This window comes from Bipolaris victoriae (genome assembly GCF_000527765.1).
Source record: "Bipolaris victoriae FI3 unplaced genomic scaffold scaffold_71, whole genome shotgun sequence".
In the NCBI taxonomy this organism is placed as follows: domain Eukaryota; kingdom Fungi; phylum Ascomycota; class Dothideomycetes; order Pleosporales; family Pleosporaceae; genus Bipolaris; species Bipolaris victoriae.
In genome coordinates, this window is record NW_014575321.1 from 130,923 (window position 1) to 151,399 (window position 20,477).

Genomic DNA, 20,477 nt, shown 5'->3' on the forward strand with positions numbered 1-20,477 from the left:
CACGTGGTACACTCTCAACACTTGCTTGTGCAATCAATTCAAGTCATGGCATATGGTATTCAAGTCAGCTATCATAAACAAGTCCCATCTCCATTAGATATTATTCAAAGTTCCAAATGACCAGCCATCGTATCGGCGACGTCCTCATTTACACGTGCCATTTCCCCCTATGATATATGTACAAAAGAAAAGTTCAGATCGGTGTCACGCACCGCACCACGTACTCGCAGGTTATACGTCAAACGCATCCAAGCTTTGGCCCTTCTCTACGAATGCAGATTCTTTTCCACATCCTCGGGTGGAGTCGTTATAGTCGGCATCTCTGCTGCTGGTTGCGGTCTGTATGCCACATATTGTTGTTCTCCCTTCTCATCGACGGTTGGCCTTGTGCTTGTATCTGCTAGCTCGCTCGCTTCTGGATAATTGAACGCCGCTTGGTTTTGCCCCGGTGAGTATTGGGGTGGAAAAGTATTCCAATTGTTTCGATCTGGATGGAGGTTTCCGCCACCGATGCCAACTGCATCTGGTCCGTAGGGCGTGCCGTGTCCAGCCTGGAATCCATTTCCTGATGCCAGTTCTGCGTGGCCTTGTATGGTGGAGACTGGCCGCCCAACGCCTACAGGGTTTCCATCTATTTCAGCAGCAGACGCGGAGTTGCGGTACATCTCCTTCTTTGTCAGTTTGGTGCCAGCAGCACCTGCAATGTTTGAGTTGTCTTCATCCGCTCCGTCGGCTTTGCTGTAGGGGTCTCTCTTTTGTTGGCGCCTCTTTCGGAAAAGCAAGAAGATAATGCCAATCAAAGCAAGTCCCAAAGGAATGCCCACTGCGCAGCCAATTATCAATCCCAAATTCGAGTTTGATCCGCCCCCAATACTGCCACCGTCTGCTGCGTTGCTAGTACCTGGAGTAGGTGTGAGGACGCTTGTGACAGGAACACTGACAAATCCAGTAGATCCTGATGAAAGACTGAAAAATACTGAAGTGAATGGTGTAGCAGATGAGCGCAAATTTGCCGATGCGGATAAATCACGTGAGGTAGGAGAGGATAGGGTATCTGTAGTTCGCGGCGAGGATGCGGGCGAAGATGGTGAAGACCGGGACGCAGATGTTGGCGATGTTGACATCTGATCTCCAGAGCCACTTCCACTTGCTTGGCCTGTTATGCTTGCAAGGTTTGGTACGGTTGATGCTGTCATGGAGCCAATGGTGGCATATGCTGCTGGATCCTGCAGGGCAAAGAAGGGTCGCGGAGATGGAGATTCTTGGCAGCAATTGACGTGCACAGCATCAGCGTTACAGCACCATTGATCGTTGTGGTCGGAGCATTGTGTTATTGACTCGCCACCAGCAGCTTTGAGATCTAATGCTTGTTAGACCTATCGAGATGGAGTTGTCAGACGCCTCACCGTAGGTGCACAAGTTGGACGGACAGCCTTCCGACTTCCAACTCTTGTCGGTACAGCTATATCTGCCGTACAGGTTATTGGCAGGATAGTGGCAAAGGCCATTGTCAAGGCACTGCCATTTTTCCGGACAGCAGGCTGAGCCTTCTGCTGAGGAGCAAGGTTGTTCAGTGTCGGGGGCCCTGTCGCCATTGGGGTAGTCTGTTGTCAATTAGTGATGGTGCATGAGAAATAGTCGAAAGTATCTTACAGCACTGTTGAGCAGTCGCAGAGATTGCCAGGGCAGCGACAACAACAATTCGCCGCAGCACCAGTGCAGATGACATAATTGGCTAGGTCAATGCTACGAGAGAAGGATAGAAGGAAGAATGGAGTGATAGATGAATGCAGTGATGGAGCGAAACCAGGCCTGGCGAGGTAAGAAAGCTGGCGTGTGAAGCCAGAGAGAGTGAGGTGAGAGTGAATGGGCGCTCACGATGGCGCAGAGGTACAGCATGTTAGAGAAGGAGAGACATGGGTGAGCACAACTGCACAACCGTGCCGCACCCCCCACGCTGTTTGCAGGACAGGCTGATACAACACGCGAGGCCCTAACCGAGTTATTTTAGCCCATTGGGCTAATCGACTGCGCTTTCATCCCATGGCCGAGTAGTGGGTTGATTAGTTGCCGGAAGGCTGACAGTCACGGTGAGGTCATCAGAGCATACCCGTTCACGTTCCTTGCACAGGAACTATTCCAAGCTGGGCCCACACTCGCCTTCGCTCCCAAGGATGCCCCAACCTAGGACGTAGCAAGCTGTCGATCTTCTGTGCTTGACAGCACTCTCGTTTCTCGAAACTGATGCGACAGCCTTTCATTGCGCCCCGAAGACCAGCCACTACCATGTAACCTCAATGTCGTCTGCCATGGGCTGCCACGCCGCGACACGAGCGATCTTCGAGACAGTCGCGGCTGACGGGCAAGCAAACTGTGTGGCTTGGACCAAGAAACCGGCTTTGGAAGTATCCCGCTGCGAGTGGCACACGTTGTGCAAAGCCCCATGCAGTTATCCGACTCTTTATATGGTGACCTGTGCCTGTTGCACCCAATTGATTGCCATGTCGTCTTGGACTCCGCGGACCTCTTTTGCTCTGGCGACCAGCGAAGGCATGGCCATGAGAGCAACGGCCGCTGGTCTTGCGACATCAGATGCGGGGAATCAACCGTGTCCGAGAAGAATACGAGAGCGAATGAAGCTCGTGGCTGTCTGCTCATCATCGCGCGGGCCAGGGGCGAGGGTGGAGGAAGTGCAAGCGAGAGAAAGCTTGCAACTCTCTCTCTCCACTTATGGTCCCGCCCCTCCTTGTCTCCCGCCGCTAATCACCACCACTCTCCCTGAGTCACGTCATCAATCGCCTCTGTGCACTCGACCTTCTGCCCCAGTACTTCTGCGATTCTGCTCCATTCGTGGCCCATCAAACATTTCGTCTCACGCATTCTGGGTGTAGATGCACTGCACAAACACACGACCTTGTGGATTGGTAGCAATCAGCCTGGCATTCGTTCACTCATCGACTGTTTTGCAAAGTTTCCCTCAGCAACACTGTACTACATATTGATACACTACGTACACTAACCCAAGGTATTTTGGACATGCTCCGCCTCTAATTACGGCAACACACAATCCACAGATGCGTGATACCTACCAAACATAGCCAGGCCCAAGATACACGGCCCTGCATGCGCTTCTACCTCGGCACATATTAGCACCTCACTAACTCCATCAACACGAGCCTAGTACCAATAGAGCCCTCGGGCTGCTACTGTGTACGTCTGCCGAATCTCTCGCCACTCGTGTTGATCCAAATCGTCGACCCGATACCCAATTTGCTGCGCTAGGCAAGTCTTACCCGACATACGACCGTCCGGTCCGTACAAAACCAAAAAAGACTTTCGGGCTTCAAGTCATGGCTTTCATCTGGTATGGATAGTGTTTCCACGTGCCATGCTTTGCTCAGAATGATGACGGCACGTTGCATCTTCGTGCTAGGATCTTGAACGTATATCCACACCGGCTTCGATCTTTCAGTTGAGATCGAACGTATCGCCGACAAATTCCCAGGTTTTGCCGATCTTACACGAAACAAGGATACTTCAACATTTGTTATACACATCGCAATAACACTTCTCGTATGCAGGGCAGCTTAATCAAAGTCAGCAACCGCGCATCGCAATTCTAACTCCCCGAGTACTTACTAGACCGGCTCTTGGCCAAACAAAATATGCCAAAGATACTCAAACACCCGCCCACTGGTCTCATCCTTTAGGGGTGTTTCCATCAGCCACGTATAGTACTGTTTGTATTCGTCCAAAGGCCGCTTCCTCACTTGCTTGCTCGACACGGCAAACTGTGCGCAGCAAGGAGTGGCCAATATGTGCGGTACATCAGTATTGTTAAACAAGTCTCGCCACGCATCTGGCATTGCTGCTTCGATTGTTCGATGTTCCTCCGGCGGATCTCGGAACGGCATCACTTCGTGTGGGCAGCCGGGATCAGGAACGCAACGCAAATTCGCGTAACCATTGCTTTGAATGAAGTTGATGTTGAGGGTTTGTAGAGAGACTACATTCGAATGTTCGCTGTTGTCGGTATGCCAGGCGATTGGATAGCCGTCTTTGTGCGGATGAATGAAGGCGATCGTTGAAGGGAGATTATCGTAATTTTGTACAATGTATGCGAGGTAAGCATTCGCTTCCATTCCTTTGTTCCGAAGCGTACGCAGAGTACTGTTTGTGAGTGGGTCCAGATTCGATGTCTTGTGCGGGGTCTCAGTGTCAATGTCGTAGATGGCTGATTGCCAGTCTGGTAGGTCGGTATGTACCCAGCGCGTGTCGTCAGTGGGAAGCTTTGCCATTACTACGACGCGATCGGGTAGAGATGGGCTAGGTGTTGCGACCGTATGGCTTTGCGCCGGAGTGCTTGGATGATGAGCGGTGATGATTGCCAATGGCGTTTCTTCCGTGACACCGTGGGCGATTTCCTGATCAGAGGTCTTATACTCTTCTTCTCCTTCTTTTGCCTCATATCGCCATGGCTTCTCGGCAACGCCAGCCTCAACAGTTTCTTCTTGAACATTATTAAAGTGCGCGTCAACGATGAACCATATGCAGAGCATAAACACTGCTACTACCACGAATTCGATTTTTTTGCGGGAATGCATCATTGCGTGATGGCTAGTGATCTTGGGTACTCCAGATGCTTCACACGCACGTGTGTAGGTGATATACAGAGGAACAAGGAGATGCTGGTTACTAGGGGATGAAGAACAACTAGATCGCACGGCCTAAGGCATTTCTCATGGAAGATATGGGGGGTTGCCTCTTGCGACAAACAAAGGAGAGATTTTGTTGTAGCCTGCAGTCTCGCGATGTGGCATTGCGGCACAGTTCAACTAATATCTAGATTCGCGCAGGGGAGGTCGGCGTCGGCGCTAAGCAGCGTTTGGCAGCGCTTAACAATGTTCGCTCGTTGGTGGACTAGTATAACCTGACTGCAACATAACACCAAATTCGAATGAACATGCGCTGCTACCCATTTAAGCGCTATCGGCTGAAAGTACCTTGCCGCTTTATTATTTCTCTATACCACCAGTTACTGGCCTTCGAGTACTTCTCTGCGTCATCAACTTCAACATCGCCATTGCAATGGGCATGTTCTTACTGACTCTGGGAGTCTTGTATTTTATCACCTTTGTTCATAGCCAGTGCCAGCCACAGCCCATTGTTGCACCTATTCATAATGTATCTCTACCGAATGGAGCCTATGTGAGGGGAATATCCATGACTGTCGGTTCCAACAATCAGAACATCTCTTTTTTTGCCAGCGGGTAAGTCTTACAACACACATGCTAAGAAATGTTAAAGATTCTGCATGGCTAACCAGTGCGGCATATAGAGATTACAACGAGACCTATATTTATGGAATGGATGGATTCTGTACAGATTCCTACTCATCGCAAGCATGCGTAACATTCCGTGGCGGAGCATACGATGCATCAAAATCGTCTACAGACAAGTCAATCAGCAGTCGAAAGGATAGTGATGGATTCAAAGCGGACTGGATGGAAGATAATCTAAGCTTCGGCATTAACACGTCGCTTTCTTCGTTTGGATTCGGTGTTCCGAAACAAGACCTCAATCAGGCCTTCACGAGTCAATCACAGCTCGGCTTGGGCAGGAACTCATCGTTCTTACAAGCACTCGTATCCGCTGGTAACATAGGTACGAAAGTATACTCCATATTTTGGGGGCTCGTGGGTGGTCCCGCCGAGAAGCAGACTCGAGGGTCATTGGTTCTCGGCGGTCTAGACAGATCGTTAATTTCAGATCCCAATGACAACTTCACAGCATCACTGTTCCGAGGCAGCCGCTGTGGGACGGGCATGGTGGTAACGATCAGCGACATTCTTCTGAACTGGCCAAACGGTACCGACATGAGCGTGTTTATGGGGTCACAATCAGCGGCGATACAAGCATGTATAAGTCCTAGCTTTGCGGGACTAATGACACTTCCACTGAACTACTACAACAACTTCAGATTGCTCACGGGTGGAACGCCTCCGGATAACAGGACTGAGGCAAGAAGCCTCGGTATTAACTATTTTACAATGCTGTTTGATCCGAGCAACGTGTAAGTACCATACTTATCCCTGTTCAGAAGTTACACAACCTAATGATCATGAGGTAGTTATTACGGAGGTCTAACGATCCAGCTTCAGAACAGCATCTCAGTGAAGATTCTCAACACCGAAATCGTCGTTCCCGACACATATATTGCCTCCAATGGCGCAGTACAGACAAATACATCGGTGCGAAACGTCGTCATCAATTCACTTCAGTCCTATAATAGCAACGATCTGCCAGTCCTTGGCCGGCTGTTCATGAGCTCGGCCTACATAATGGTCAATCAAGAAGCCGAGAGATTTTCCGTCTGGCAAGCGAGCATAGGGTCGAGGACCCCTGATGTAGTCGCAGTCGACAAACAGAATAACATGGTTAGCGAGTTTTGCACGAACTCGACGGGTAAATCAATCGATGCCGCACCTTCGCCAACCTCTTCCGGCAATATCCTAGTGCCACAAAACGAAGCGCCAAAGCTGTCAGGTAGCTTAATCGGCGGGATAGTCGCTGGTGCGTTGGGAGGTTTTGCCATACTTGGCGCCGTTGGCTTCATTCTGTATCGGAGACAAAGGGTAGGTAACGCGGCAATAAAGGCAGTTCAGGAACCAGAATTGCAGATAATACCAGATGCAAAGCCGCCTACACTTGCTGTAGTTCGAGCGGTGCCTCTGGAACTTCCTGCAAATCAGTACGATATAAGAGAGCTGGACGGTCAGGCCGTCTGTAATAGCAGAGAATATTAATTTGAGGGATCTTTTGTTTTAGCCTGCAATCTTGCCATGCGGTATTGCGACACAGTTTATCTATGGTCTAGATACGTACAGAAGGGTGGAGCGAGGTCCATTTTCAATCGTTTGCCATAACCAAAAGTAGAGAGACCGATTTAGAGTTGCTTGCCTCGGTTAGCTATCTAGGGCGATCATCCGCGCATTCGTGACTTACGCGCCTTAACTTTGCATAGACGCCTAGTGCACAAGAGCCAATACTAGATGAATAGGTCTCGGGCATTATTAACAATACATGCTTAGTTAGGTGCATCCCTATTGATGGAAATGCTTAGAGATTTTTAGTCTATAACCAAACTCACATATCGGTGTCAGAACTCGTAGGAATGACAACTATGAAGAGAACTTCTAGGGCAATTTTGCGCCAACACAGCATGGCGTACCTCACAGTTAATATGAACACTCTATCGAGCCCCCATTGGCCTTCCCTCTTGTCGCGAAGCTGTGATGCGACAATGTGTGAAAGTCCTCAGATGATTTATCACTACCTCTACCTTTACCTTGACTAGGGCTAAAGAAGTACAGGCCAAACCCGTGTACCAAGCTACTATCTTTCCTCAGCTAGCTCGTAAGATACTCTAGGTACACACTTTGCAATACCATTCTTTGTCTATTCTACCTAAAACACATGGTAGGGATAATTTTCAAGACCATGCACTGTGAGAAAATCAAGGCGCATCGACAACTGACAGGTCACGGCGATGATAGATCTGCCCATAGACATCACAGACGTCTGTAAACATCCGTAACAGTTCCCCCACTCTTTGTTGCTTCGCTGAGACCATTACCTTCGACAAACCCTCCAGCGCAGTTGAGACTTGTTTCCGTTCCCAGCGAGCCAAATTCAGTAGTTGAGTCTTGGCACCTAATCTAGCATTCATCTTAGGAAAGTCCGCAGCATTAAGGATTCCATCCGCTTTGTCGCGCGCCATGGATCCAAGATCGTTGTCAATCCGACACATTGCCCCCAAATGATTGCTGAGGCTCTCAGCAAGATACTCCTGCTCTGCAGTGTCGAAAACATCGCCGTCACCGCTGTGGCTACAGAGAAGAAGATTGAAGGCGTGTTGACAGGATGTCGACGATGATGCTGCGCCATGGACCCAATGGTGCAAATTGGCCATGGAGTTGTTCCTTGGAGTCGTACCCGCGCCGTTTTCGCTGGAGAAAAGCTGATCTTGGATAATTTGATCGACGTGAGAGTCTAGGTAGATGCGAAGCTTCTGTCGGAGCCTATCCTTGTCATATTCGGTTGCATTGATGACTGTAGGAAGGCGCATAACGTAGCTGACAAAATGAGCTAAGGTGTTCTCGACGCTATCAGTCGGCGATGAGGTATATATCTGAGTAGGTTCGGGAATTTGAGTACAACTGAACGCCTTAGAGATGGTCTGCTTCAAGTTTTCAAGTCCGCCGTTTCCGACAGTGGCGATAGTTTCCATGTATTCGTCGATTTTGTAAGTGAGAAAGGATAGAATCATCATATCAAATCTAAACCCTTGACATTAGTAAACCCTTCTTTATATCTTCAGCATGCGGATGCTGGAAGTAAAGCATTGAATGGCAGTGATTTGAGTCCACAGCGCGAGAGGGAGAGGAGGATAAGGGGAAACCTACAATATTTTTGAGGAGCAAAATATACTGTCCTTGTTACTGCAGATTATCCATACCGCCGGAATATACTCCAAGTACTGCTGAGTTCTCTCTGGGACGTCTGTGCTGTATTCCGGGAATGCTTCTTTACACTTACGAAGCAAGCGACGAGACTGAAGCGACCCCTCGATGATAGACGCAAGTAGCATCCAATCAGGTGTTTGGGCAATTCCTGGAAGGCCCGAGTAAAACTTCACCCATGAGGCAGTCTTGCTTGCCGAGGTAGTGGACAATGATGCAATCCTATCTCCAGTCATTGGTGCGGAAGCGCTTGAGTTCAGCGCTGCCAGAATGTAGGTTTTTGAGAGGATCTCGGATTTGTACGAAGTCTTTCCTACCCAGATATAGCTGGCTTGACTATCTACACCCGAGAGAAGGAGAGCTTTGTGAGCACTTTCGATGCTTCCGTTGATCTTTGTCAGCAATGGCTCTGCAGATGGAAGTTTGGCTGCGGTTGCGAGGATGATTACGGAATAGGCTGTCTCCTCTGCAGAGTTCCCCCACATTCCATCAGGTTTCTGTTTTGCTAAACAGCGTAGGAGTGCTTGAAATATTGCAAGCGGAATAAGCTCGAAGATGAGTTCGTCATCAAGCAGTTGAAGTTTACCCTCATTCCACTGCTCCAGCAATCGAACTAAGGACTGCACCATCAGCATTGCATTGTAACCCATAGTCGTATTCTGTTTCCAGTCAAATCAGCCTCCAATACGATAGTGGATCACACTTGCATACCCATTTATCTGGAATCTGTCCATCCGCGGTGTACCACCAATTACAGATGAACCTGGCAGCTTTTCCAATAGAAGTAGCATATTGTTCAGGGGATTGCATATGAAGCAAGGCGCTCAGCACATTGCAATTGGCACTGAAACTCGGCGTTCGCTCAAACTGATAGGTTAGAAAGCGATCCTCTGTCTCGAAACGTTGTAGCAGGGCGGAAGGATCCACATGATGACCAAGCATACGTAAGGTCAGCATAGTTTTGGCCGTGTCATCGGCATCGACCCCAACTCTTGGCGCTATACATATAGTGTCAGTGTCTGTGGTATACAGTACTGCAAAGTCTCCAGGAAAGCTTACAGAACCCCAAGATGCCTCCCTCTTCCTCAAGAGCCTTATTCAATACCTGTGTAATCTGCTCTAAGTTTTCCTTGCCCAGTTGTTCTGGTGTAAATGAAGCTTCCAATAGAGTCGTCAAAACCTAAGTTCAGTAAAAGGTTATATGTTAGCTGTAAAGGCTCATGTTCTTGAAAGAGACAGGCAAATCGTACCCAGGTCATTTCAAAATAGGTTGTCGGAAACGCTCCCGGTACCCCTCCACTTCCTCTGCCTGGTCCTATAGACACTACGCGCTTTAGATAGGCTTCTGCTTCATCGTCCCAGGTCTTCAGGCCCATCAAGTATGAAGCTGTGGACGAGGTTGATGCCATAAGTGCCCCAAGGGATTTGTGGTGCTTCACTTTTTCCGAGTCGATTCCATCAAATGCCTCCAAAGAATACAAGGGAGTTGTAAGCAGTTTCCCATAGACCATATCTGGTCGGAAGCGCGCAAGCTTCTCCTTGTTGAGAGCCATCAGGCTGCAACGGCCGTCGAATTTGAATTTTCGACCCTTCTCTTCTAACAGCCTCAATAGCTTTGGAACCAAAATTTCGAATCCAACATGGACACAAGCTTGGACATCCCAGGAGCTCAGGAGACGTTGTAGCGCTTTGCACCCGCGATCAATGCGTTCTGACAATTCAAGGGCAGTAACGCCGTATAATTGAGCTGGTTCGTCATGATGGAGCTGCATCGCGAGTATTGAGGCTGCTGTGTTCAGTATCCCATCGCTATGGCTGCCGTAAGACTCCCATGCGCCATCTAAAAGCTGTGAATCCAGTATGTACGTGAAAGACTCAGGGAAAAGCCAGATCGATTGTGAGGTGTCGTTTGCGAGCGGTTTTCGAATCATGGCTAGCCATGCTGTGTCATAAACAGCACAGCTCATGAGGCTTGAAGCATGGGTTCCATTGAAACGTTCTAGAATGTTGCTGACAAGATTCTCAGCTGCCGCGTGAAGTGTCGTAGTCCTGTCTTGAATGATAGTCATGATTGTAGTTGAGATGCGGAAAATGAAAGCGTAAACAAAGTGACACAATCTTGAAGACTACAAGAATTTAGCTATATAAACCCAGCAATTTTATTAGATTAGTGTGCGGTCCAATCCAGTCTATTCTAATGCAATCTGATACAATCAGGCATCATGACAGCGCTCGGGGGCTTTCCTTGTTGGGTCAGATGGCTACCTTATTGAGTTTAGCTTGGTTGCAAAACGGCTAGCCCCGTTAACGAGAATCTTCGTCACTATACCAAACCACTGTTGCACCATGTCTCCACAGGCCTAGACCTCTCAGCTTTGTCAATTTTGAGTCCCTGAAATCAAAATGATAGCGCGAAAATTCGAAGCATATCCATTTTCTTTGGATAGACAATTTCAATACTAACGGACGCTCCGTGCTTCGCTAAGCTCTCGGAATCTTGTCGGTAAGATCTTGATTTGGTAAAAGCTATTCCTTTTACACAATGTGTTTCCAAATACGGTAATTCAACTACCATATTGGTGAAATGAACAAAGCTTAGCCCTCCCATCTATGAAGCCCCAGGACCATCATCCAAGCGACCGTAGAGGTAGCTGGGAACTCAGCTTAGATATCGTTTACTTCTGGTCATCTGCTTGTTCCGTCAACTCTTGTTATATTTTCTTTTCTGTGGGATTCATCGAAAACATTCTCTTTTCGTTCAGTTGACTTATACTCGGAATGAACACAGAAAGGAGCGAGATGCCAGAGGCGTTGAATAAGGACGTAGAAAGCGGCGTTCCATCAAACAAAATGGAAGAAACTACCATCACTCTAGAAGAGATTGCAAAGGAACGAAGAAGCAGCGTATCAATAGCATCATCAACCACGTGTCCCCCAGATGTCGTTCGCTTACCTCGGATCACATTTTTCGTCCTCATCTGTGGGGTCTGCCTTGCGAATTTCGTTGTCGCTCTCGACACCAACATAATCGCCACCGCACTGCCATCCATCACGAGTACATTTGGCACCATCCAGCAAGTGGGCTGGTATGGCTCAGCCTACATGCTAGCTATTAGCGCAGTTCAGCCATCATTCGGTCGATGTTACACTGTATTTTCAGTCAAACCTGTCTTTTGTGTTGCGATTGCAACATTTGAGCTCGGATCTGTCCTCTGCGCTGCAGCAGATAGTTCTGCTATGTTTATAGCGGGGCGAGCTGTTGCAGGGGCTGGAGCAGCGGGTGTGTTTGCTGGGAGTATGACCATCGTTACCAGGACGGTACCTCTGGAAACACGATCCTTCTACATTGCCATAGTTTCGAGTATGTTTGGCATTTCCTCGATCCTAGGTCCTACTGTGGGTGGTGCTCTAACCGACGGGGTCTCTTGGAGGATGTGTTTTTGGGTATGTATTTCCAATCCTCCTTCGTGGCTAGTAACTTGCGTTCTTAAACATAATCTCAGGTTAATCTTCCAATTGGAGCTATCGTCATCGCAACAGTGTTGATTTTCTTTCGGAGCGAAGTATCTCCAATGGACGAAGATTCTGGCACCAAAGTCACTATCCTAGATAGAATCTTGGACTTGGATATATTAGGTGCTCTCTTGATAGTGGGCGGTGTTAGTGCTCTATTTATGGCGCTCGAATGGGGTGGTTCTGTCTATCCTTGGTCAGATTCTCGCGTCTGGGGATGCCTCCTCACCTTCTCCCTGGTTCTCTTGGCATTTTCTGTACAGCAATTCCTTCGGGGAGAGCGAGCTACTATGCCTAGTAGAGTGATATCTCATCGATCGGTATTAGCATGCTACATCTTTGCATTCATGCTCAATGTGGGTGCTTATGTGTAAGTTTGGAACAACCTATACTCCTGCTCAAGGTTTAAGAAATGATGCTAATGTCCTTCCCTATTGTTATACAGGCACATGTATTATATGCCGATATATTTCCAAGCTGTGAAGGGTAAATCCGCAACGACATCTGGCGTCCTGCTTGTTCCATACCTTGTTTCCAATATCACCATGTCTCTTTTTACCAGTTTACTGATAGCGAAGGTGGGCTATGTATCGCCATTTATGATAACTAGTGCAGCTTGTTTCACTATTGGTTCCGGTATTTTATTTACTCTGAGAGTAGACACGAGCCTTGCCCAAAGCATTGGGTACCAGATACTAGCGGGTGGTAGTGCTGGCTTAGCAGTACAAGTACCTTTCGTCGCAGTACAGGCACTGCTGGACCCTAGCGACGCTCAGATCGGTGTTGGCTTGGCCATTTTTGCCAACTCGCTAGGAGGGGCCATGTCGACAAGCATTGCTCAGAATATCTTCAGTAACTCTTTGGCACGAAATCTCGCTCAATATGCCCCTGGTATCGATCCACAACAGATAATAAACACTGGAGTCACGGAACTGAGACAAAAGTTCCCTGTCAATTCAATGGCAGGAATATTGGAGGCTTATGTTTCATCGATTGACGATTCTTTCATCTTACCAATTAGCGTTGGAGGAGTTGCTTTTCTGGCTTCTCTCTTTGTGGAATGGAAGAGTATCAAGCCGGCGAAGTAGTGCTTCTGGTTAAATTTAAAGACAAAGGTTACAAAGCAAGCGGTCTTTAATAAAGGGCAATTCAGAGGAAGAAGTACGAAGTTGCGTCAAGTGATTAGGCTGGGCTATAGTGCAATATAGGATATGATGGTAGTAAAGAATCTTATTAAGTATCTTTCGATCTTCTTCGAAACATGATTTCTACATCAAGGTTTGGTCCGATATTGGTCCCATAATACGTTGTCTTCGGTCTTCGAGTACCTTCTGCGAATTTGATGTCGTAATATAGGAGAATGTGAGCAAGGATAAACTTAATTTCAATGGCAGCGAAAAATCGACCGGGACATGCGTGTACACCATGACCAAAGCCCAGAGAGTTGCCATCAGTACTAACATACTATATCCATATTAGCTACTCGAAAATTCTATGTTGTTCGAGATACCTGTCTGTATCCGACCCGAGTAGTTCTTTCATGAGAATGTTGGAAAACTTACCAGATATTTGTTGAAGTTTCCTTCAGCTTCCGCTAACCTCTCAAATCGGAAGGCATCGAATACACCTGGGTTGGTCAAAATATCGTTCTCACGAACAATAGAGACCGGTATAGCAATTGAAGTTCCAGCAGGGATTGCTGTTCCATCAGAGAAAACTGTTGCTATTTTCGTTTTCCGCCTCAATGAGACTAAAGTGTCGATTCTAAATCAGCGGCTGATAGCTCAAAGCAGCGAATAATTTCTAGAAACTTACGTAGATCAATGGGGTTCATTCTTTGAGACTCTCGTAGAAAACTGTCCATCTTCCGAAGCATCAGGAATGATTTGGTAAGGAGCTTTCCGCCATCTTGCTCGATCATATCTTCCAACTCATCGCGTAAGGGTTGAAGATATTGTGGATAGGCCGCAAGGTCATATAGAGCATTTTGGAGCTGTCTGTATCAGTCCAATCGACATTCACTATGACTTTATACTATATTATAATGAACTCACTGTGATTGACGTAGTATGAGTAGAAGCAAGTCCCAGAATCATCTGAGAACGACCTTGAAACTCTAGAATCGATCCTTGGCCTTGAGGTGCGTAATCTATTACACCCTGTATCATATCTGCTGGTTTCTTAAAAGAAGGCTTAGCTAAATTCTGCCTCCTTTCCTCCAAGATTGGCTGGAGAAGACGACAACATGAGGCGAGTGATTGGTGGATAGTTCGGATCTCAGGAAGAAGGTACTGAACCGCGGAGCGTAGAAACGCGGGGCAATCCAGCAATTTCTTCACAGCGGTCATCAACTGAACCGTGTAGTTGATTATTGCATCGACCTAATCCTTCAGTAAGTCAAGTATCCCAAGTGTTAATGTGTACACCATCTTGAGTCACCAAGCCTGGAGACATACTCACCCATTCTACATTTTGAGATAATTCTAGGCCGACAAAAACCCTGGAGTTTATCTTTGCAACAAGCTGAAGTATTGGCGTGTGTACGTTAATTGCCTGCCAAGCTAGAATCATCTCGGTCAGCATCGTGCACATTGAGAGAACGAATTCGTTGCCCCATGTTTGTTCTACTTCAAATTCGAAAAAGATAGGGCAAACATACTTGTATCCGCACCGAATACCTTCGAGATTGCAAGGTCCAATTCATCAGTAATATCATCCATAATCTCATTGATATTCCGTGTAATCAGGTTTACTGAGCGCCGAATCATGTGATCATCCGCGGTCATAAGGGTATATTTCACCAAGAAACGATCATCTACTTCCTCTCTTGTTGCCAACACATCTTCTGGCTCACGTATGACTTCTTCAACCAAGTTTGCAGGAAGAATCACTGTGGGTCGTATTGGCGTAGGTAAAATAAAGGCAGAGCCGGGGTACTGTTCAGAGAAGAATGTCAATATTTGAATTCTCCATTGGAGAGTAGTAAAATAGAAGATTCTCACCTTCCTACATCCTTCCTCAAGAGCAGTGCGAAAATCCGCACTGTCTTGGTTGCCAATAACTGGGAAATCTCCAAGTTTGGATCTTCGGGATCCGAAAGCATAATATGCAACAACGAAGCACAGAAGCAGTACGACTAAGCGAAGGTTATCTTTGAACCAGAAAGTAGGTAGTTGAATATCCATGGTTGTATCCTTGGTAAAAATTGATATTAGATAATCACTCAGAAGACAGACGGAAAACATCGAACTTGGGCGAAATAGTTCTAAATATCACGATGTCAATGTTTCCTTTTAGCGTTGACTCAGCGTTAGTACAAATCCGATCATTCCGTGCCGCTTCCGGTTACCTCGCCCCAACTTGCCGTTGCTGCCATAAAGCCTCAATGTTGCAGGGAACAACGACATGTAAGTACTTAGTAGAATCGCGATAAGAGATTCCCGGGAACAGCGTCCCACGAACGGAGTTCCAAGGTATATAACATAATTCCGACTTGGATTTCAACAGCCTTCATTGGCCTCTGATTCATTTGCGATAATCTTTTATGATGTCAAGAAGGCAATTCATAGAGCAGTCTCGAAACCAAACAACCACTCCATCTGAAGAATGAAAGAAACGATTAAATATCAAGTTCTCTTAAATTCTTATTTATTGAGCTCCTACAAGAACAAATATGATTGTAACTGCAGAATATCTCCATTTGTTGATATGATATTGAACTGAGCCAGATCCTATGATCAATTCACTCTTGAAATTGAAAGAATCAACTAATATCCAACAACAGGGGTCAATCGTACTTTGAGTTCGGACTTCTCCCAAAGGATGTAAACTTTCTGTTTCTCCCAATTCTCAAAACCAGGCTCTAATGCGATATCAAAGTTCCACAGCAGCCTTCCCATGATAAGACGCATCTCGGCATAAGCCAGACTAGAAGGAGACTATATTAGCCCACTTATAGGTGTATGAGTAGTGAACACAGACATACCTTTTGCCTATGCAATTGCGTGGTCCAAAGGAGAAAGGATTGAAAGGTTTCCGTTGATCGTCAGCGAACTTTTCATATTGTTCTACAGAACCGTTCTCCTTGCTAAGCCACCTCTCTGGCGTAAACAATTCAGGATGCTTGTAATTTTCGCTGCTTTGGTTATAAGACCAGTGATTGACTCCTACAGTCATTCCTCCAGCCACAAATTTCCCTGCTATCATCTCACCTCCGGGTGGAGTGGTTCGAGGAAGAGTCACTGACAGCGGTGGATAAACTCGTAGGGCCTCCTCTAGCACAGCGTTGAAGTACGGTAGCTTACTCAGAGACTCGGCGTTCATGTCATCTTCTACCGCGAAGGAGGTTCGGATCTCAGCGGTCACTTTCTTATAGGCGTCCAGATTTCGGGTCAAGTAAAAAACGCATCCAGAGAGCACCGTAGCCGCTAGATAACCGATTAGTCATATCCCTGACAACCGATAAACCATAGAACTAACTTGTTTCGCTGCCAGCAATTACCAATACCTGCGCGTTATTCAGAATCTCCTGCTCCGTTAATCCCTTCTCGTCATTTGCTCGGAGAATATGTGTCACTAAAATCACATTAGCGTATATTAAATCATCAAAGTTATTAATACAGCTTACTAATGTCAGGTCTATTCGTTTTCATCGCCATTCTCTCCTTGGTCTTTTGAGCACAATACTCGAACTGCTGTTTCCAGTTGTCGTTTTTGAGATGAAATAGCGGTTTGAGAAGACTTTGGATGCCCGGCACTCGTAGTATCGCCTGGAAAAAGCAGGATTCTTTGACACCTCCAAAGACCCATTGAATCCATGGATGTAACTCGCCAGTTTCTAGACAACCAAAGGACTGCCCAAAGGTTAAGTCTCCTATGAGATCGAAAGTGACAAAATTGAACCTAATATACTAGTTAGTGGTGAAGCTTTATCTTTCTAAAACATTGCATTACCAGCGAACGATATCGATTCCCGCCAATTCCTTATCTTTTACCCGCATGTGGAGCTTGTGATTGCATCAGTTCATAACAACCACGATGAGTAACGAACCTTGGCTTACCTGTGAAATGAAAAGATCCACGTGGCGCTTCATTAGATACTCCTGAGCCTTGACGGTTTTCTCAGAGAAGGCGGGGCCCATCACTCGGCGGAATCGTTTATGGTCTGCCGATGCACACACATTAGAAACCGCCTTTATGCTTTTGACACTTATTACCTTCTAGGCCTGCTGTTACCTAGTATCGACTTGCGTTAGCTGACATACAGCATTTAGCCATATGAGATGACTTACGATTGAATTAGATTCCCCAACATTTGTATACCAAGTTTTATCTTTTTCAAATGAGCCTTTTGAAGCAACGGTGGCAGAAGATCGATGGCCTTAGGGAAGTCAGAACGAGGAGCGTGTAATGGAAGGTGAAACAACCATAGATATCCTGCCAAGCATCGCCGGAAGAGTATGAAAGTTCATCTGGTGCAATACGGACAACTGAACCATATTTTTCGTGAAGGGCTTTCGTCATGAATGGAAGATCTCCACGGAATTGGTAGTAGATACTGCAATCATGATCAGTCCTGCATCATCGTGATGAGAATGGCCGAAGGAAGATTTACTAATATAGACGAGAAGCTCGGCCGAGCATGGGTCCTGGATATGAGCGCAGAGGGTGCAAGAGAAGATTGTATGTTGTTTTACAAAATATGAGTAACAATGCCTAGATAGATTCAACTTTGAGTAGCTGTACTTGTGAAGTATGATACCGGCCTTGAGATTTCATCAACAGAAAGTTTATGCACGTACCAATGAGCTTAGAAAACTGAGCAGAAAAGCTAAGTTAGACAATGAATTAGGCCATACAACCAAGCTCAGGTTGCTGGAAGCCATCTCTACTGTGTACAATGTTTAGGAAAGAAACTTGTCGAATATTGTCCCTGAGGCTTCCGAATACAATTTTTTGGTGCAGTATGTATTGTGCTAGGTGAGAATGCTCTTTCGCAGTCGTCCTTGCAGCAGATACTAATCAGTGAGTCCAAAACTTGGAGAAGCGCCAAGACATTATTTCTCTACGATGGTAGGACCCTGTCTTAGCTCGGCGCATCCGGAAACGGTAATAGCGGGTACCGTTTTTAGCAAAACTTTAGTTCCCGAAACAATCAGACTAATCTAGTTAGTCTCGCTATACCACAACTGGCTCTTGCTTGTTCAAGTTAGAATCGCTTGAATGGCTCTTCTTAGGTAGCAAGACGGCAAGATTTATCTCGACAATATGCTATGTAATAGCATCTAACCCCGATTCTAGCACATTTCCACAATTCGCACATGTGAACAAGTCGCAATGGATCAGCCAACCTTGCGCGAACTCGTCATCAAAACAGTTCTTAGTCCTCGGAGTGTGCTAGCAATTACTACGTTTCTCTTCTGCTATATTGCGAACATCTTGTTCAGATCGCTACGGCATAAGAAAGTTTTTCCTGTCTTTGGCGATAAAAATGACCCTGCAGGCTTTCGCGACGTGATAAGAGATGCCTACAAGAAGGTTATGGTCCGAACAACACTAAGATTTTAGACAAGTATTGACTCAGGATTCTAGCATCCAAATACATTCTATACCCTACCGACAGAGCCAATCAACAATGTCATCGTTCCGATCAAATATGTCCCTGAGATCAAATCTGTTCCAGAAACTCAACTATCGTTCATTGAACATAACTATTTTCGATTTATTGGAAAACATACAACAATCATTACTCAACGCGACCACCAACTCATTGAGAAAGGGTACCCAAAAGACAAAAGATTAATAGAGCATGCTTTGATTGATAGCATCAAGATTGATTTGACCCGGTTTCTTGGTCATACAATGTTTGTTATGCAAGACGAAGCTAGTTGGGTATTGCAAGACATGTTTGGTAACTGCCAAGGTATTCTACTCGCCGTTGCCAAATGACATATTTCTAAACAGGTGTGCAGACTGGACGCCAATTCACTTATATGCAAATGCATTGCGGATAATTTCCTTTGTATCAGGTGAGCTTCAAACTCTGATATCTCTATCCGGCGAGCGCTTACTAAAATAAAATGAAAAAAGGACGTGTATTCATTGGCCTACCAATGAGTAGAGATGAGCGATGGCTTAAATCTACGATAGAGTTTACTGTTGATACTTTCCTGGGAGGCAAGAAGTTGTCCGAATATCCCCGGGTTTTCTGGCCAATCCTGGAACACGTCCTGCCAGAGCTTCGCAGAGTTCGGTGGCATTATAAGAACGTCAAGAACTTACTGCAGGTAAGTTTATGCGCCAAGCAAGAACAGCTTAACCATTGCTAATGAATATCATACAGCCTCTGCTTGAGGCACGCCTACAGGACATGGAAGACCCAGACTTCAAGCGTCCAAAAGATATGCTCCAATGGGGTATTGACAACTCCAACGGCAACGAGAGAAATATCTGGTGGCAGACTATGTTTCACTTGAAGATCTCAGTTGCAGCAATCCATAGCACTGGAATTAGTGTAAGTTTCTAAGAGACCTGATGACGCGCTGTTCATTATATGAACTACGCTAAAGTGATTAGCTTTACCATATATTGTTCGACATAGCCGCACTACCGGATACGCATGAGATTCTACGGCAAGAAATTGCCGATGTCGAAGCGAAATACGGTTGTCCTCTCCCTAAAGTAGGGCTCACAAAACTTCACAAACTTGATAGCCTTATGAAGGAATCGCAGCGTATGAATCAGTTGAACATACGTAAGTGCTTTCGTCAATTACTCCTACGTTTTTGTTCCCTGTACCAGAAGAATGATGCTGCATAAGAGGCTAATGGGTTCTTTCTTGTAGTGACAATGACGCGTAAGGTCATGAAGGATATGAAATTTTCTGACGGGACGACAATTCCTAAGGGTATGTTCATCGGTGTAGCTTCTGGAGCAGTGAATAGGGACGCGGAAATATTCGATAATCCCAACGAGTTTGATCCTTGGAGATTCTACAAATTAAGACAAATACCTGGGATGGAAAACCAGCATCAGTTTGTATCCACAGGGTGAGCTCTATCTCTAATAAATGTCGAACCTTTGTAGAATTTACGCGCTAATTATCGTTACAATCTTATAGGGGCATGAACTATAACTGGGGCCATGGAACCCATGCATGTCCAGGGCGCTTTTTCGGTAGTAATGAGATTAAGATCATCGTTGTTGAGTTTCTCAAGAATTTTGAGCTAAAACTGCTCGCTGGGGCGAAAAGGCCTGAGAATAATTACTGGGGAATGGAAGTTCGTCCCGATTTTGGAGCGCAAATGCTAATTAGAAGAAGATAGCTCCAAGGAAACTTAGAGCATAAGAATGGGCATAGTTTGTTAACAAGATATATATTGTATTTTCTTTCCGAAAGGACGCCTTCCCTAGAAAATCAATCACTCTACATAGTGCCCCTTT

At 46.2% G+C, this 20,477-nt stretch overlaps 8 protein-coding genes across 8 annotated transcripts; 3 read left to right on the plus strand and 5 right to left on the minus strand.

Moving 5' to 3' along the window:
- Positions 1–266: 266 nt before the first annotated feature.
- Positions 267–1,729, minus strand: COCVIDRAFT_105312 (hypothetical protein; the record flags this gene model as incomplete). The annotated part of the gene is made up of 3 exons (XM_014698858.1): positions 267–1,366; positions 1,407–1,604; positions 1,654–1,729. The coding sequence occupies 3 exons, from the start codon at positions 1,727–1,729 to the stop codon at positions 267–269; spliced, it is 1,374 nt and encodes a 457-aa protein (XP_014554344.1).
- A 1,808-nt stretch (positions 1,730–3,537) lies between these two features.
- On the minus strand, positions 3,538–4,559 carry COCVIDRAFT_105194 (hypothetical protein; the record flags this gene model as incomplete). Its single annotated transcript, XM_014698859.1, has 2 exons — positions 3,538–3,586; positions 3,640–4,559. 2 exons carry the CDS (start codon positions 4,557–4,559, stop codon positions 3,538–3,540), a joined length of 969 nt encoding a protein of 322 aa, XP_014554345.1.
- A 664-nt stretch (positions 4,560–5,223) lies between these two features.
- Positions 5,224–6,806, plus strand: COCVIDRAFT_105220 (hypothetical protein; the record flags this gene model as incomplete). The annotated part of the gene is made up of 3 exons (XM_014698860.1): positions 5,224–5,270; positions 5,339–6,073; positions 6,131–6,806. The coding sequence occupies 3 exons, from the start codon at positions 5,224–5,226 to the stop codon at positions 6,804–6,806; spliced, it is 1,458 nt and encodes a 485-aa protein (XP_014554346.1).
- Positions 6,807–7,516: 710 nt separating this feature from the next.
- On the minus strand, positions 7,517–10,489 carry COCVIDRAFT_105200 (hypothetical protein; the record flags this gene model as incomplete). Its single annotated transcript, XM_014698861.1, has 5 exons — positions 7,517–8,339; positions 8,466–9,181; positions 9,234–9,520; positions 9,582–9,702; positions 9,773–10,489. The coding sequence occupies 5 exons, from the start codon at positions 10,487–10,489 to the stop codon at positions 7,517–7,519; spliced, it is 2,664 nt and encodes an 887-aa protein (XP_014554347.1).
- A 643-nt stretch (positions 10,490–11,132) lies between these two features.
- COCVIDRAFT_39781 (hypothetical protein) lies at positions 11,133–13,123 on the plus strand (the record flags this gene model as incomplete). The annotated part of the gene is made up of 4 exons (XM_014698862.1): positions 11,133–11,169; positions 11,461–11,966; positions 12,026–12,405; positions 12,481–13,123. 4 exons carry the CDS (start codon positions 11,133–11,135, stop codon positions 13,121–13,123), a joined length of 1,566 nt encoding a protein of 521 aa, XP_014554348.1.
- A 145-nt stretch (positions 13,124–13,268) lies between these two features.
- COCVIDRAFT_105275 (hypothetical protein) lies at positions 13,269–15,220 on the minus strand (the record flags this gene model as incomplete). The annotated part of the gene is made up of 7 exons (XM_014698863.1): positions 13,269–13,499; positions 13,598–13,785; positions 13,851–14,028; positions 14,090–14,416; positions 14,496–14,596; positions 14,695–14,971; positions 15,038–15,220. 7 exons carry the CDS (start codon positions 15,218–15,220, stop codon positions 13,269–13,271), a joined length of 1,485 nt encoding a protein of 494 aa, XP_014554349.1.
- Positions 15,221–15,802: 582 nt separating this feature from the next.
- Positions 15,803–17,920, minus strand: COCVIDRAFT_39782 (hypothetical protein; the record flags this gene model as incomplete). The annotated part of the gene is made up of 10 exons (XM_014698864.1): positions 15,803–15,962; positions 16,021–16,462; positions 16,515–16,610; positions 16,663–16,937; positions 16,989–17,041; positions 17,096–17,227; positions 17,327–17,415; positions 17,462–17,592; positions 17,650–17,750; positions 17,837–17,920. 10 exons carry the CDS (start codon positions 17,918–17,920, stop codon positions 15,803–15,805), a joined length of 1,563 nt encoding a protein of 520 aa, XP_014554350.1.
- Positions 17,921–18,371: 451 nt separating this feature from the next.
- On the plus strand, positions 18,372–20,359 carry COCVIDRAFT_39783 (hypothetical protein; the record flags this gene model as incomplete). The annotated part of the gene is made up of 9 exons (XM_014698865.1): positions 18,372–18,578; positions 18,627–18,814; positions 18,860–18,957; positions 19,007–19,063; positions 19,125–19,321; positions 19,378–19,548; positions 19,611–19,788; positions 19,879–20,083; positions 20,155–20,359. The coding sequence occupies 9 exons, from the start codon at positions 18,372–18,374 to the stop codon at positions 20,357–20,359; spliced, it is 1,506 nt and encodes a 501-aa protein (XP_014554351.1).
- Between the last annotated feature and the right edge of the window lie 118 nt (positions 20,360–20,477).